This window comes from Cotesia typhae, unplaced genomic scaffold (assembly GCF_013202065.1).
Source record: "Cotesia typhae breed Kobodo isofemale line unplaced genomic scaffold, CoteBio_Ctyphae contig_123, whole genome shotgun sequence".
Lineage (NCBI taxonomy): Eukaryota > Metazoa > Arthropoda > Insecta > Hymenoptera > Braconidae > Cotesia > Cotesia typhae.
The window spans coordinates 2,078,444-2,095,999 of NW_027423715.1; the positions used below are offsets into that span (position 1 = coordinate 2,078,444).

The window sequence follows — 17,556 nt, forward strand, 5'->3', positions numbered from 1 at the left end:
CGGCGTTAGAATGTCAAATTATCACACAAAGCCTTTTTAATTTCCTGCCAAGCAACTCACATATGCAGCAAAAAAGTTTTAAATTAATTAAAAATGAAATTAAAAGCATTGGCTGTAGAACGAAAGTTTCGTAAATGCATTTATTTATTTTTTTTTTTTGTTAATTAATTTAAACAAAATATTGCATACGAAGAGCCAAGGGTTAAACTTGACTCATTTTTTAAAATTTACTTTGTTATCTCTGACTATAATTAAGCGCCAATCATTTTGATTTTCAAGAATTCTTACAGATGGCGGTAGTCGTGCGCAGCGCTAGAACTGTACTTGAAAAAGGCGTTTCTTAAGTTAAAAGACCGGATTTTTTTACATGTACAAAAAAATATGCATTTTATTTAATATTATGATTTTTTAATATTTTTACCTCGCAATTTATTCACAAGTTCAGCAGAACAAAGCTTAATTAATTTTTTTCTTCAAGTAACAATTGTAAAAAAATTCTAAAATTTGAAACAATGCAAAGTTTTCAATGAAAAAATTTTGTATTTGTTCAACTGATTATTCAGAATATTTTACAAAAAAAAAAAAAAAAAAAAAAGCTGAAGGCGTGGATATTTAAATTAACAGAACTTTTTGTTAAAATTCAGGGATTAATAGAGATGTACGAACGGGTAGTTTTAATTAAAGTTTTAGTCCATTGTCTATTATATGAATGCGTAGATACAATAGTTGTAGTAGTAGGTAGCGGGTATACAATTTAATATTTCTTGATATAATATAGAACAATATATGTACATATATATAATATAATATGACGCAATACAATTCAAAGTATAATATAGTATGGTACATTATGATACATGTACACTGTTAAGATATTGCTTAAATTATTCATAAGAGATAAGTGATAACTGTAACACAAGGTATTATTTTAGAAACTTCTGACGATGCTGCCAACCGAAGAGGAAAGATCGAGAATTCAAGAAGCGCAGGCCGCCAGTCCGGATCTGCCTCTCGGTTCAGCAGAACAGTTTCTACTTACTCTTGCTTCCATATCTGAGTTACCGGCAAGATTGAAGCTTTGGGCTTTCAAACTCGACTTTGAGAACTCTGAGAAGGTAAGCAATCGAACTTTCAGCTAAAACTGAAAGTACATCAGAAGAACTTGCGAAATCAACTGAGAGATATTAATATAATGCACATACTCATGCTTCCTTTTCATACCAGTATATAATATATTATATTTGCATTATATCTATATCTCTATAAGAAAATGTTTATACACATCTCGGTAGATATAAGCATACTTATTTCTTAGTCGTGCTGTTTATTTACACGCTGCTTTGACAAATCCTCGCTTATGATAAGTAAATACCAGAAATATTAACTTGAAATTGAAAATATCTCTTTATGTTGGAAATTGTTTTTGTTGTGCAAACATCTTTTTAATTATGATTTACAATATTTTGTTATTGTATGCACAAATAAATTTTTATAAATTAATATGAAGGGTTATTTTGAAAAAAATTTATATTGAAGACAAATAAGGAGGTTTTGTTTATCAAAAAAATTCTCAAAAATTAATTATGAGAATTAAAAAATTTTTTAAATAATTCTTTAGCTTAGTAAAAAAAAAAAATACATTTAAATTGGTTTAAAATTTTGATTGAAATTCTTAAATATGTTTAATTTCCACGAATAAAAAAAATTGAATTTTTTTTTAATTTTCTAAGTAAACTACTGCCTTAGTAGAAGTAAATATCTTGAAGCAAGAGTGAAATTTTAAACAAATTTTTTTTTAATATAATACCAGTGTTAGTAAAAATTTCCAAAAAAAGAATTGTGATTGTCTATCTAGAGTAACGATTAAGAAAAAAATATTGTTTCTATTTTTCAGGAAATAGCAGACCCGTTGATGGATCTTAAGCAAGGTATGGAGACGTTGCGGATGAATAAAACGTTCCGTGGTATTCTGAGCACACTGCTATCAATCGGGATATTCTTGAACGGAAATGAGGTGAGCTATTGTATCAGCCAAATGATATCCGTGTAATATAACGGATCCTCGAGTGTATCTATTGAAAAGTTGATATCTCGGCTTCGGGCCAACTCTCATATTCGATCTCACTCATCACATTCTTCTTTACTCTTTGCTCTTTACTCTTTTTCCCCAAAAGCTTTGTACTTCTCCCTCATTTTTTCCCTGTTATTTTTCTCTCATATCAATTTACCCTTTTTTAAAATCTATTCTCTTTCCAGGTGAAGGGCTTTCAGCTGGAATATCTCACCAAAGTACCTGAAGTCAAGGACACCGTACACAAGCATTCTTTGCTCCATCACCTTTGTCATATGGTGATGGAGAAGTTTCCCGACTCGACGGATCTTTACTCTGAAGTGAGTGTTCATTTTTTTTTTTTTTTTTTTTTTATATATATAAATTTAAACGAAAAATTTTCAATTGCAGATTTAAAAATTAAAAAAAAAAAAAAATTTCCATTTGAAAAAATAGCCGATCTTTCCGTAACATATCACGAGGAATTTTATTGTGTTTATTTTACGACTTACTTTATTTTTTTCTCTTATTACTCACTATTTTAAAAACTTTTTATCTGGATTTCATTCGGCAGATCGGAGCTGTAACCCGAGCGTCGAAGATTGATTTTGACGAGTTGGCGTCAAATATCAGCAAGCTTGAGAGCGAATGCAAAGCCTCTTGGGACCATCTGAAGCTTATTGCCAAGCACGACGGCTCAACAATGATGAAAGTAAAGTAAGAATCCTAATAAAATATTTATATTTTATTTATAATATTATATAATATATAATATAGTATATAAATAAATTATTGCTTTATTCAAATTATATAAAGCCCGAGGTGAGGTGTTTGGTGGCTGCAGCTTCAATTTAAATTATTGGATTTTAATAAAAAAAAATTTACATCAAAGTATTTCCCTTTTAATCTTTATTCAATATTTTATTTTTCTTGCTATTATTTTAACTAGCAATCTTGCAGTCACTATGTGACTTGTCAATTATAAATAAATAAAATTTTATTAATTTTAGTAAAAAAAAATAGAAATAGCCTCAAATATTAAAAAAAAATTTTATGATTTAGATGAAAAGTTTCTTCATATTTATCGGCCATAAAAAAAAAAAAAAAAAAAAAAAAAAAAAAACAATAGAAAACTGGGGTATCTTAAAGACAAGAATTAAATGTAATCTTGAGTAATTTTTATCTAAGAACCAAAAATCCTGTAAATTGTCCAGGATACGCGATGTCCCCTATGTGAGCAGGCCCAATAAATTTTACCCGATTTTCCCCTCTAGTAAGTTGGCAAAAGCCCAAGTGACTCACCATTAATTACTTGAAGCTTTACTCGTTTTCTTTTCATCATTTTATTCTTATTCTCATCCTTACTTTTATTTTATTATTTTCCGAGCATTCTTATAAAATTACCAACTCTCTGTTGTTTCCTTATCACTTTGCTCCTTTAATAGAACACCCCTTCACCTTCACCTTTCCCGCCCTTCTTTTTACCAATCAGTGATATTTATCTTCTCTTACATTCTTCTATTTATTATTTATACCCACAGCTATTTACTGAACATTGTTATTTCCTTAAAAAAAATTATTGAAACTGAAAATAAAAATGTATGTATTTTATTTCCTTTGTTAACAGAATGTCAGACTTTTTAGCCGATTGTGCGGAAAGAATTATAGTACTGAGTATCGTTCATCGGCGAATAATCAATAGGTTTCACAAATTTATTCTCTGGCTTGGTATTCCCTTGCACCGTGTTCAAGACACAAAGCCCAATGAATTCTGCAGAGTTGTATCTGAATTCGCACTGGAATACAGAACGACTCGCGAACGTGTTATACAGCAGCTGGAAAAGAAAGCGAATCATCGTGAGAGGAATAAGACGCGGGGAAAAATGATAACTGAGGCAAGTATTATTGACATATTATTTTTTATTTAAAAAAAAAAAAAAAAAAAAATTCATATTTATTTTGAATATCAAAGTACGAATTCTCCTCTATCTTATATCTTGTTTTGCCCTTTAACTTTGAGCCCCTTCAGCACTAGATTTCATCAGATCCTCGATACACACACACATGCACAGATAAATTTGTGTCTTAGATCTTGCGCATCTACTTTCAAAGTTTTTTCACTCTTGAATTCACCGAGAAAAATAATACAAAATAAAATGTGTATACTTGTACTTTATATCTCGAATTTTCCCTATTTCCAGGTAGGTAAATTCCGTACGAAAGAAGATCGAGCTGACGCAGAACTTAGACAACTTCTTGGCAGTGATATTTCTGACGTTGAAAGTATACACGGTACTTTACCTTGGAGAAGACAACGAAAGGAGGGTCAGTACAGTCGAATAAAATAATATTTTTTTTTTTTTAATTACAAAAAAATTCGGTAATTATTTACAAGTGAGGTCAACCCCATTTTGGGCCATAACTAAGTAAAAAATTAATATTTTCAAATTTTTTTATTCTGCTTGTTTTACGGCGAATTTATGATAAAAAATTCGTGAAAGAAAAAAAAAAACAATTTTTTTGCCTTTAAAAATTAGAAAAAAATTTTAGCTCTCATGTTTCTGGATAAAATTTTTATTTTATTTTTTTTTTATGTTTTGTACAATAAAAATTAATAATTATTATTATTTATAATTAATATTAATTATTTTATAATTTTTAATGATTATTTCGTTAAATTTTTTCTTACAGGACGAACTTTGCTGGGCCCCATTCTGAGAGACGAGACGACCAACGGAAATGTCACAGACGGCGATGACGAGCTCCTGGAGTCGCTGGTGAAGACTGCAACCAAGTGTCCTTCCACCAGGACAACCCCGCGCGAGCGCAAGAGGACGCGAAACGCCGATCGTAAGTCTTGTAAGTGCGATCCCTGCACCCTGCACGTGACTCCATTGCAATTAAATGTTATTTCCTAGTCTTGTTAAATTAGATTCTTATGTAAGTAAAGTTCAGTAGAAAAGCTCTCTTGGGCTGAATTTTAAAAAGAGCAATGCGGTGGAAGTCACAAGCCGTTGTGATAAATTTATAAAATTGCACCTTATTCGCACCCTACACATTATTCTACCCTCAATTTCATTTCTTTCTTGCTACGGTAAATTTTATTCACGTCAATGGACAAATCATGACAAATGTGATAAATGGTTCAGCAAAATTTTATTGATTATTCTATTTTATTGTGTTTATTATTCAAATATAAAATAATTTATCATTTTCTTCAATAAAAATTTCTTTAGATTTTTTTAGCAATGATAATGAAGTTAAAGTAAGACAAATTTGCACGGAAAATATTAAATTTTAACCCACGTTAAAAAAAAAATTAACAAATTGGCGGTGTTTTTTTAAAAAAAAGTTGAATTTTACCCAAAATTTTAGTAGTTTATGACCTACCAAAATTCGATTTTTGATCAGATAAAAAAACTGATTTAAATGATAAATGTTATAATTTTTTCCAGTTGATCATTACTTATTATTAATCAGATATTATTTATTACAATTAAATTTTTTCCGTGTGTTCTTAGAAATTTTAATCAATCTAGTAAAAGTAAATCTTTGACTTATAAATTGAACAACTTTGAAATTCACATATCTGGAGCAATACTTGAACGAGTTGGTTAAATCAATTGTTCTCTTGAAAATCGATAAGAGCAATTTAGGCGTAACGATTTACGCCTTGCCGCGCGACTACGTTTATTCGCTGACTCACTCCTTTTATCTATATATATGATGTTACAACATATACATACATTTATAGATGTGTGTATGTTCATTCGTAGGTACGTCGGTACATACGTATAAAACCCACATGAGATACCCGAAGCGAACACGAATCTCTCTATCCAGCACAGCAACCCTGTTCAACTTGATCGCTTACGGAAATTGATTTTCCCAATACAATGAATACACACAGTCGTTACCGAACGACGGGTTACCCTCTTGAAAATGCTCCACGCGGTAGCTCACAACCCGATTTAGCTTTTATACTCTCCCTTACAATATTTATTTTACTTCACTTCTGTGAAAACTTCAACCCTCGGTCAGTATTCCTTTCGATCTCATTATTAGTTTCGATTACCTGCCCTTTCAAACTCGTTACAGTGACGTTTGAACTCCAGCATTACGGAAACATTACTTCTACTTTTACTTCCCTTTGATTTCGATGTAGTCGCGTCAATCAAAATCTAAAATTTATCTACTATCTGTAATACATTTGTATATCGAGTCGAGAATATTTTTATGTACACTGAGAAAAAAAAATTTTTGTCCAAAAAATTTTGTAATTATTTACAAGTGAGGTTAACCCTATTTTGGGCCATTTAACATTTTCCAATTTTTTTTTTTATTCTACTTGTTTCTACGGCGGATTAATGATAAAAAATGTCGTGAGAAAAAAAAATAAAGATTTTGATAGCTTTTTTGCTTTTAAAAGTTGGAAAAAATTTTGGCTCTCATGTTTTTGGATAAAATTTCTATCTTATTTTTTTTTTTTTTTATGTTTTTGATATATTTTTTTTTTTTTTGAAAAATACATAAAAAAAAAGCGAACAATTTAAAAAAAAAATTTCAATACAACAATTTTCTAAAAAACTACACCGTAAAAAATTTTGCGTCAATACGTCAAAAAATTTTTTGTTAAATATTTAACACTTTTGTGTATTAATTTAACATAATAAATATTAAATTTACACATAAAATAGTTAAATATTTAACACAAATTTTTTTGACGCTATGATGCAAAATTTTTTACTGTGTATAAATTTTTTTAAAAATTTGATAAATTGTTCATTTTTTTTATATATATTTTTCAAAAAAAAAATCTATCAATAAAATCAAATAGAAATTTCGTTCAAAAACATGAAAAATAAAATGTTAGACCCCACTTTAAATATTTACCAAAGATTTTTTAGATCAAAAATTTGTTGACACAAAAAATTTAAATTTTTCCAAAAAGTAATATTTGTCTTTATTATAATTAAGTAAAAAATTACTTTAAAACTGAAACAAATTTCTATCTAGCTGAAAAAAATTTTAAATGGCAAATTTGTAACAAAGACGTCAAATCTATCTAAAGTTTAAATTTTTATAAAGATTATTTTGTTTTTAAGCTCAGTTGATAAATCCAGACGTCAAAATCAAAAAATAAATTATTTACATTACTACATTTAATTAAATAAAATTAATTACTTTAATGTTACCGGAATTAACTGACGTATGACAACTTTTATGATTTTTTAGCAAACAAATTATTACATAGAGAATTTAAAAATTTATTTGTTGTGTAAAACTAAATAAAAAGTTTTAATTAAATTTATAAAATGTCTAAATATGCATTTTGTAATTTTCAAACAAATAATAATTATTATTTTTAATAAAAAAATTGATTAAATCACTTAAAAATCCTTGATTGAAAAAAAAATATCAATAATAATTTTTTTTTCTCAGTGTTAAACTTAAATTTATATTGTTGATATATTATATGACCAGATCAGTTATAAGTATCGTAATTCCTCGCTGAAGTTTAAAGTACTTTGATGTACAATAGACTGCAAGCTACTCAAATACTCCCGTTAATGGTCAATTAATATCACGAAACGTAAGCTTTAATTAAGAATTTAATTTTAATGGCCGCTATTAAAACTTCATTAGAAGTTATTTATTTTAATTATCCAAAGCTCATTTCTCTTCAAATAGTAATAATTATCAAAACTTCAGTTATTTAGTGGGTGAGGTAAATTTTGTTCGAGTTATAATTGTGTAATTAAACGAGTTAGACAACCTAGGTTTGATGGAATGAAAACTCGATACTACTTTTCACAATATAATTTCGTAAGCTTTTATTCAAAAAGTTTGTTTTTTAATTTTTATAATTGAACAAAAATGTAATTAATATAAAAAACTATTTAAATATTAATATATTTTAGCCCCATTAAATATAAAAATAAAAATATTACAAACAACGGTTGAAAAAGGGTGTGGTGATGGTCGTAAAAATAATTTGTAAATAATTAATGAATTAATGGGTATTAAATGTTCTCTGCTTATAAACAATTATATTTTTGTCTGACAGTGAAGCGATCACGCACCCGCGAGAACAACACTACGTCAACAGGGTACCGACCCTAGAGAGACACGCGATGCATATATTTAGATCCACCATTTTATTCCACCGACATTCAGAAAATATGATAAACGTGAAAAATGAAGTTAAAAGGAATAAAGGTTCGCCGGTTTTTGTAATTATTATTCCTGTGATTGTGCAGTGTTTTGTCTTTTGTTACGTTTTAACGTGCGTGGATTTTTATGCATGCTAAATTTTACTAAAATACTCGTTAGAATTTTTTTTTTTTTTTTTTTTTTGCTGCCAAATCAAACGCAACTGTTCTGAGAGAAAAAATTTCTATTGAAAATAATGAGCAAAGTTTTGATAAGAAATTAATTTATTTAAAATTCTTAACAATTTTATTTCTCAGCTAAATAAATCAAAATTTTTTTCACATTAATTTTATTGTTAGAAAAAAATTTTCTAGACTTGGAAAAAAATTCGCAAATTGTCAATCTAAAAATTTATTCATTTAATTTTTTACTTAATAATTTATTTATTTATTTATTTATAATTAAATGCCATGGCAAAAAGCCAAATGGCAAAAGTATAATAGTAGATAATGATAAAAATGTTTTTTTTCTAAACCAAAAAAAATTAAATTTTTTCAACTAAAAAATAAAACTGTTTAAAATTTTCAATAAATTAATTTTTTATTACAACTTAACTCATTTTTTTTCAAAATAAATTTTTTTTCTCAGTGTGCTGTATGTAATTTTTGTGTCATATGACTTAAAATTAAAACGCCTTTTTATGTTGTGTAATATTTGCATTGAGTTTAAAATATGTGATCGAAAATATTGGTGAGATTATTCAGCCAATAAATTATTTAACAATACGGCTTATGTCTTGTTTTGTAATATAAAAATTTTTGACAGCGCGGGTTGTTCATCGGCGATGCAAAATGAATTACGTTATTAACTTTAATATTACAAAAGAGATTACATGTTTGAGGTTTAATAAACAGCTTCTCGTACATTTTTAATATTTGAATTTCCATTAGGATTTATGAGTTCTGTTATCGGATTAATAAGTACAGTATTTTTATTATTTTATGTGCTTGCGTTCTGTTGAGTTATTATTTATTTTATTGCATACAGCAACAAAGTAAATTTTTAATATTTTTATTTCACTTTTGGTCTTTGAATTATTCATTTCAAGGATAATTAAAAAAATACTGAATTTTAAATAAATAAACTTAGGAGAAGAGTTCCCTGAATCAAGTCTTCAAAATATTAGTTAACTTTTGAATAAATAATTTAATTTTCTTTTTATATTTTTTAAAAATTTATTTATTAAAAAAAAAAAATTTATTTATTTTTTAAATGTCTAAATACCCACTTTTTAATTTTTAAATAAATAAAAATTATTTAAGAAGATTTTTTTTTATTTAAGAAATCATTTCTAAGTATTTAAAAAATATTTCTTAAATACTAAGAAATATTTTTTAAATACTAAGAAATAATTTTTTAAATCCAAAAAAATTTTAAATACTAAAAAATCCTTTTATCAATTTGATACCATAAATTATAGTGCAAAAAAATTAAATAAATTTTTCGTAAATTTTTCAAAGTATATAATTTCAATTTCAATTTGAATTAAATCTTAAATGTAAAGAGAAGTAAATCGTAAAATGTAGTAATGTAGCGACAATACAAATGATTTATATTAGACAATAATTACATATTGAAATATGTATATGCGGAAAATAACTTATCGATTGCGCTGTCTGTCTTGTTACCACTATTTCTCTACACACTATTCATTACATCTGTATTCATGATAAATGATAACTGATAATATATGTATATATCAATGTATATAGATGTAATTTTAGCCTAGTGCATTCTCTTCTCTTCTATTCTCTGGTTTGGATTTTACTGAACGATTAATATCCAGTAACCCTCATGCTGAGTGTACGAAGTGTAGACCAGATGAAGGAGTGCTGCGGCTAGTATTGTCCGAGAGAGACACAAAGAGACTATCATTGTCACAACGTCAATCCGATTAACATGTACGATTTGAGAGAATAGTTAAATGCTTTGGTTTACCTTGTTACATAGGACACACGACCTCCACTAATGCAACAACTCACTGAGTATACACTTCTATAATCTATCGATTGTTGTATCATTAGTGCAATTAAATGTAAACAGACATCTACAGACCAATACTCGGATATTTATATGTATATATATATATATATATATATATATATATATATATATATATATATATATATATATATATATATATACGTGCAATATACTTTGACCGAAAAAATCTATCCAGTCTAATTTATGTGTCTACCATACCGTAAATTTTCGATAATCCTGTAATTAGTCTGTACCACTGTTTAATTGGGTTTAGTAATCTAGTTGTGTTACTATTAACAATTTTTAGTGTAAATTTTTTTTTTTGTATTTTTATTAGAACTTATTTTGAAAAATTTTATTAAATATCAAAAATTATTTTTTTTGTCAAAAATTTTTAAACATAAAACTTTTTAATGGACAATTTTTTCTTAAAAAAATAATTTTTCATATATTAAAAATATATTACTTGTAATTATTAACTAATAAATTGTTAATATTAACAATTTTTATTGTAAATTTTTTTTTTTGAATTTTTATTAGAAATTATTTTGAAAAATTTTATTAAATATCAAAAATTATTTTTTTTATCAAAAATTTTTTAATATGAAACTTTTTAATGTAAATTTAATGGAAAATTTAATTTTTTCCTGAAAAAAAATAATTTTTAAAAAATGTAAATTTATCATTTAATACACATAAAAAAATTAAATGAATTGAAAAAAAAAATAAATAAATAAAAATAGAGGTAGTTACGTGAAATAATTGGATTTAATTAACATAATTATTTTCTTTACTTCAATATAAACAGGGAGTTGATGCTTGAGGGTTGAGGGCATTATAGAGAAAATGAAACGGTTGGTATGAGTTAAGAAGGTTTTGAACTCGAAATGTTATTTTGAGAGAACGCAAATTCTATTCTATCAAAGTAAAAGAGATTGAGTTTATTAAACCTCTAGGTAATGCGATTTTACTTCCTGTGTTACTCGGGATTTATAGATGTGTAATTAAATATGCATATTAAATACACTGGATTAATACTCTTTAAAAGTATACTAAGTACTCTATTTATTAATTTAATATTTACAAATTACAAAATTTTTCTAAAAGCAACTCAAAAATTTATATTTTTGATAATTTTGAATTTTTCAAAAATATTATTATTTTATTTTATTATTAAAAATAATTAATCAAAAAAATAAATAAAAAAACAAATTGACAATTTTTTATCGATATTTTTTTTCTAGACTAATATTTTACTTTGCAATACATTATTCCATTCTATTTGAATAATCACTGCGAACTGTACTTATAAAATTTTAATCTAATTGAATTTTCCCATCAAAGCTTCAATGTGAAAATTCCTCCTGTAACTCTCATTGTAATAACTAATAATTACACTCCGGATTATAATAAAATATTATATTAAATATTTGAATGAACACGAGTATTAATTACTAAATGGAAATGAGAGTACAAACCGGAAAAAAAATCTTTAGGCTTTTATTGAAATAAAAACAACAGAAATTGAAAGCACATACCGCAGAGGTAATTATATAGCTCGGTATAAATTAAGTATGAGTCCGTACACCGAAGGTGCATCAATTACACTGATTTCATATTCACAAATACCCCCTGTGGCATAAATATGTATATATGAATATATATATGTATAGACCCTACAGCTACTCTCTCATCACAAGGGAGTAAATTTGCATGTATGTGTATTTTTTGTGGTCAATTTTGAACCCTGAACTCAAAATAAAAGGCATGCTTCTCTATCGCTGTAAAACTCTTTTGTTTCTTCTTCAAAAATAATAATAAATACTAGAAACCTTGCAGTCACTGTGTGACTTATGGACCGTAAATAAATCAAATTTTGCTTGATTAAATTCCTAATTTTGTTAAATTGTACTGTACTTTCTTAAATATTGACTTTTTTGAAAATATAAGCTCATCCCGATGTTAGACTCATCAAGAGCTTTCATTTGAGTAGCCACATGCATTTTTGATATATTTTTCATATATTAATATATATAAATATATAAAATATATGATAAATTGATGTGGGTACTCAAATGAAAGCTCTTGATGATTTTAATATCGGGATGAGCTTAAATCTTTAAAAATGTCAATTTTTCATAAGATATTTGTTAAATTGCACTGTACCTTCATAATTAATGACATTTATAAAGATATAAGCTCATCCCGATGTTAAAATCATTAAGAGCTTTCATTTGAGTACCCACATGCATTTTTGATTTATTTTTCATATATTAATATATATAAATATATAAAATTGATAACATAGATTAATTGTGATTTTTGCTTTAAAAAAATCTGCCATTCTTATCAATTACATCAACATAATATAATATAATAAAATTTATTTTAACAATGAATTCCAGTACGCAGGACTCTGAAAAACGGACTGTCGGAGGAAGAAAAGAAGCATATTGCGGCGTACATAAAGGGCTACTGATGAAAATATTAAATAATGTAAAAGAGGTTTTAAAAACTGTGATATCACTTTTATGTAACACTGTAACGCGATAATATTGTTATTGTAACTACGCCGTGGTGCCTGAAGCAGTGCTAACGAGATTGAATAACCGGCAAACAAACGACCGTTTCAACGGAATAAGAAAAAAAAAAATGAAAGAGAAGAAGAAATTCTAGTTTGAAGGAACAGGACTGAAGAAAATAAGTTGAGAGGGACAAAGCGAACAACCGAGACTCTCGTTGACGTAACAACTTAACGTTTATACTACTTATAACTTCTACTGCTCGTACTCCCACTCGTCCTTGTCGCACTACTACTGCTGCTACAATCCCTGCTATTACTACTGCTGTCTACCGTAAACGTCACTAAAGATTATCACAATTTAGCTTATGAATTATTATTATTTTAATTATTATTTAATATCCATTTTTTATTTTATTTTTTATCATGATATAAGCTTCTTATAATACGTATTGTTTTTTTTTTTGGAAAATTCAATTTTTATTTTTTCAAAAAAAAAAAAATTAATTTTTTTTTTTTGCTAAAAAAATTTTTTCAAATTAAACGTTTTAATATGAGGCTTTTTATCTAATGCCATATGTAATTTTATTTTTATTAATTTATTTGCATGGGTTCGACGAAAAAAAAAAAAAAAAAAATTGGAAAATGTCAAAAAAAAAATTTATTAAAATTTTAATCAAAGAGATTTTTTATCAAACAAAAAAGGATTCAACATCATAAGCTGGAATTTTTAATAAAATTTTATTTTTTTTTATGTAAAAAAAATTTTTTCGCGAAACGACCCGTATTTATATATATATATATATATATATCTAGCGTCTATATAATCGATTGCACCAAATTGAATATTTTTTGTTTGTCTACTGAAGTGACTGTGATAAATGAAAAAGAAATAAAACGAAATAGTATGAGTCCGTTTACTTTGATTTTTCTCGATTGCAAAAAATCTATTTTTTTTTTTTCTCTAAACAATTAATTAAGTAATTAATTCTGAACGGACATTATTAATGATGAGCGGTAACAATATAGTTAATTGCTTAATTATCTTTGAAGTATGTAATTTTAAATGTAATTATAATTAATATTAACTGAATAATGATTATTTTTATTTAAATTATTGTGTGGATGGTAATGTAAAATAAAGAGTGGAATAAAATGATTTAAAAATTATTTTTTAATTTATTATTTATTGTTAATTTATTTTTACCGTGAAGTTTTTATTTATTTATTTATTTATTTATTTATTTATTCTCCAAAAATAAAGTTAAAGCTAAATTATTGCAGCCAGAAGTTATTTTAGATAATGTTGTAAAATTTAAAACATTTTTTATTCAGAAACAAAGTTTTGAATTTTAGTAATTTAATATAATTAAAATTCTACCGGACAGAAAAATTATTAAAGTTAAAAATTAAAAAATTAAAAATTATAAAAAAAAAATAAAGTAGATTTAATAACTCGATATTTATTTTTAAACTAATTATTTTAATTGAGTTAATTTTTTAAATTAAGATAATATCAATTTAAAAAAAAAAAATTGTTTGAATTAAAATTTTTTAATTATTGAAATTTCAATTGACCAAAAAAATTATTTATAATTTATAATCACCTTTGCTTGAGGTAAGTACTTATTTTTTTTAATAAATTTTAATCACTCAAGATAATAAAATTAAATTAATTAATTATTGATTAAATAAATAAAATAAAAAAATGCCAGATAATTATTTTGAAAATTTTTTATTAACAAAACTGTGCCTCGACACAGGATTTTTTATTATTAACTTTTTCATCCAGCTTTAACAATATATAATATAATGTAGTAATAAAAATCATGTAAGTTACAATATAGTGATAGCTTCAAGACAACGTTCACTTTGTCACATAATCCATTCATATTACAAATTACAAATGACATTTTCCATATAATTAATTTTAAAATTCATTCTTTCCCAGTCATTCTTTTTCCCACATACCCTCTATATATCTCATATGTTTAGTCAATAAAATTTACCCCTTAATTACGAACCCAAGGAAAATTATTAAAATTTTATTTTCACTACTTGTAATTACAATAATTAATAATTAATAATTAATCATCAATAATTTAATTAATTAACAACAATAGTATCTTTACTTAAAAAATGTGTAAACGTTTTAAGTAATAGCAATAAGTAATATATAATATATAATAAAAAAAATCAAAATATTATTACGAATATTGTGTTAAATGTTTTTTAAAAAAATTTAAATGCATTATAAATGTATTTTATAATTTTTAAAAGCCAAACTAAAAAATTTACTACTATCGACTTCTGTACACATTTTATGAGAATTTCACAATTTTATTCTCATATTATATATATATTAATTATTAATCATTAATCAATAATTTTTATTTTTAAATAAAAACAAAAAATTAAAAATTAATAATTAATAATTAATTTTATGAAACCAGGGATTTAATTTGATTCCAATAAATCAGCACCGGAATGTTAATCAGGCATTAATAATTATCGAGTAGTTTAATTGAAGACAAAATAGATCATGGATCCAGTCTCCAGCGTCGGCTCTTGTGGACTCGTTTGGCAGTCGTTGTCTTGGATATTAATAACCTTATATTGGAATTACATTGGAAAGTGAGTTAGTTTGTTGTTATCTTCAGTGGAAGATGAGAGCTGCCGCAATATCGTTGTAATATTGCGAAAGAGGCCGAATTGTTTGGAAGCAGCTCACAGCTCGTCGTGCTTGGGCCCGCTGAACTCCTTGTGGGAGATGAACCCGTTCTTGTCGACGTCTTCGTGTTGGAAAATTTCCTCGACAAGTTTGTCGTGGTCGTCGATTATTTTCTTCATCTCCTCGCTGGTGTCACCCGCTTGGTTTGCTTCCACCATCTGCTTCCTTAAGTACTCGCTCACCTGATAAACATTTCATTATAAACGTTACATTTATTTCTTCTTTTTATTATTCTTATTATTAATATAGAACGCTAAGATAATCAATAAATTTATTTATTAAATTCCAGAATTTTTTACTACAGGTTATGGGCCCCGTTTCCGACTTTTTTATTTTTAACGTAAAAATTAATTTATTTAACATATAAACGTGTAAAAATTATTAAAATATAAACGTAGTGGCACCCAGGAACTACAAGAGCATATAAAAAAAATTCTTTTTTTTTTTTTAAGTCCAAAAAAATTTTTAATTTGAAAAAAATTTTTTTTTTGCTTTTTTACACGTTTCATACAAAAATACTTTAATTCCCGAAAAAAAAAATTTTTTATACGCCCTTATAGCTTTCAGGACCCACATTGAATGCCTCAAAAGCGTAAAAAAAATTTTTTTTTAGAAACTAACGTATTTTTATATGAAACGTGTAAAAATACAAAAAAAAAAAATTTTTTTCAAACTAAAAATTTTTATGGACTTGGAAAAAAAAACAGAATTTTTATTATACGCCCTTATGACATCTGGAACGCGATATGAATATTGTCATTATTGAATAAATAAATAAAAAAACTTTCCGTATACTTGAGAGTTGTTGAAGTAAAAAATTTTTTTTAGTTTGTTAACAGCGGATAATAATGTCACTTTTTAGTCATTAGAGGATACTATTAGTGCAACGTTGTAGAGAGGAAAAATTATAAGAAATCCATCACCGTAAATCCCAGCGGATAACGATAGTAATTGAAAAAAAAAAAAAAAAGATCTTGCCATTTTGCTCACCTCCTCACGCGACAATTGATTATCACTGTCGACGTCGATCTCCTTAAAAACGTTCGCCGATGACTTAGCGTCCGCTATATTTATCAGCTCCACTTCGAAGAGAAGAGTAGCACCTGTAAATTCAATTATACTCATAAATAATTCGTAAATATGAAGTTGAGAGTGAAACTGTCATACTTCCGCTTCAGTTTAATTAGTAATTATCTGGGTCGCATTAAATATTAAACAGAAGAGTTCAACATCTTCATTTCAATTGAAGTTTTATTTTTAATATTTTTTATTGCTTAAGTGGCATTCGTTGTTTGACAAATTCATATATTTCCGACAATTGAGAACAAAAATTATTTGTAATTAAACTTAAAGACATTTACAATTTTTAAAATATATAAAACTTTTTTTTTTTTTAATTTTAGTTCTAGAAATCTTGAAAAAAAAAAAAAAAAAAAAAAATAAACAGATTTGAAGAAAATTTTGTTTTTTTGTTGGTAAAAAATTTTTCTTCTCAAATTTTAAGCCATTAATACTCAATATTATTTCAAAAAACCTTTTTACACAAATCATGCATAATTACGATTAAATATTTTTGTGTAGTTTTTAATTGAACTTGCAATGTAATAAAAAGAATTTAAAAAATTATTCGAGTCATGCAAAAATGAATTTGTATTCAGATAAAAAATTTTTGATTCAAAAATTTATAAATTGAACAATTTAATATATTAATTTTTTAATTAATTTACTTGAATAATGTAAAATTTATTTTAACCAACTCGATCAATTTTTCCGTCAAAAAATTACAGTGTAAAAAATTTTTAAAATATCTATTTTTGTTTCAGAACATAAATTTTCAAAAGAAAAAAAAATTTTTTTTTCTCAATGTGTATAAAATTATTTTACCGCAACAATAAAAAATTTTTGAACTGTCTAACTTTTTAATGAATCGCCAAAATTTGATAGTTGTTCAGCAAAATATTCGGTGACAGTTGTCACTAAACAACGGAACCATAGAAAATGGAAACAATAACCAGCAGTAATAACTAATAATAGAAACAGAAATCCGTGAAATAGCTT

General features: G+C 25.9%; 2 protein-coding genes across 8 annotated transcripts in view; one reads left to right on the forward strand and one right to left on the reverse strand.

Moving 5' to 3' along the window:
• Fhos (Formin homology 2 domain containing) overlaps window positions 1-13,937 on the forward strand; it is a 133,358-nt gene extending 119,421 nt beyond the window's left edge. For 2 of the 6 annotated variants that reach the window (XM_074252137.1, XM_074252156.1), the window contains 8 exons: window positions 933-1,115; window positions 1,895-2,014; window positions 2,257-2,391; window positions 2,625-2,767; window positions 3,678-3,949; window positions 4,256-4,375; window positions 4,742-4,909; window positions 12,652-13,937. In XM_074252137.1, coding sequence (XP_074108238.1) covers window positions 933-1,115; window positions 1,895-2,014; window positions 2,257-2,391; window positions 2,625-2,767; window positions 3,678-3,949; window positions 4,256-4,375; window positions 4,742-4,909; window positions 12,652-12,725 — 1,215 coding nt within the window. In that variant the 3' untranslated portion in view covers window positions 12,726-13,937. Of the gene's footprint in view, window positions 1-932; window positions 1,116-1,894; window positions 2,015-2,256; window positions 2,392-2,624; window positions 2,768-3,677; window positions 3,950-4,255; window positions 4,376-4,741; window positions 4,910-8,117; window positions 8,270-12,651 lie in introns of those variants that run through there. The other 4 variants (XR_012480243.1, XR_012480246.1, XM_074252144.1 and 1 more) reach the window with 4 other exon arrangements.
• A 549-nt stretch (window positions 13,938-14,486) lies between these two features.
• Window positions 14,487-17,556, reverse strand: part of Fkbp14 (peptidyl-prolyl cis-trans isomerase Fkb14) — a 28,330-nt gene continuing 25,260 nt past the window's right edge. The window contains exons 3-4 of one of the 2 annotated variants that reach the window (XM_074258003.1): window positions 16,477-16,601; window positions 14,487-15,680 (exon numbers count right to left, since the gene is read on the reverse strand). In XM_074258003.1, coding sequence (XP_074114104.1) covers window positions 15,495-15,680; window positions 16,477-16,601 — 311 coding nt within the window. In that variant the 3' untranslated portion in view covers window positions 14,487-15,494. The remainder of the gene's footprint in view (window positions 15,681-16,476; window positions 16,602-17,556) is intronic. The other variant, XM_074258008.1, reaches the window with a different exon arrangement.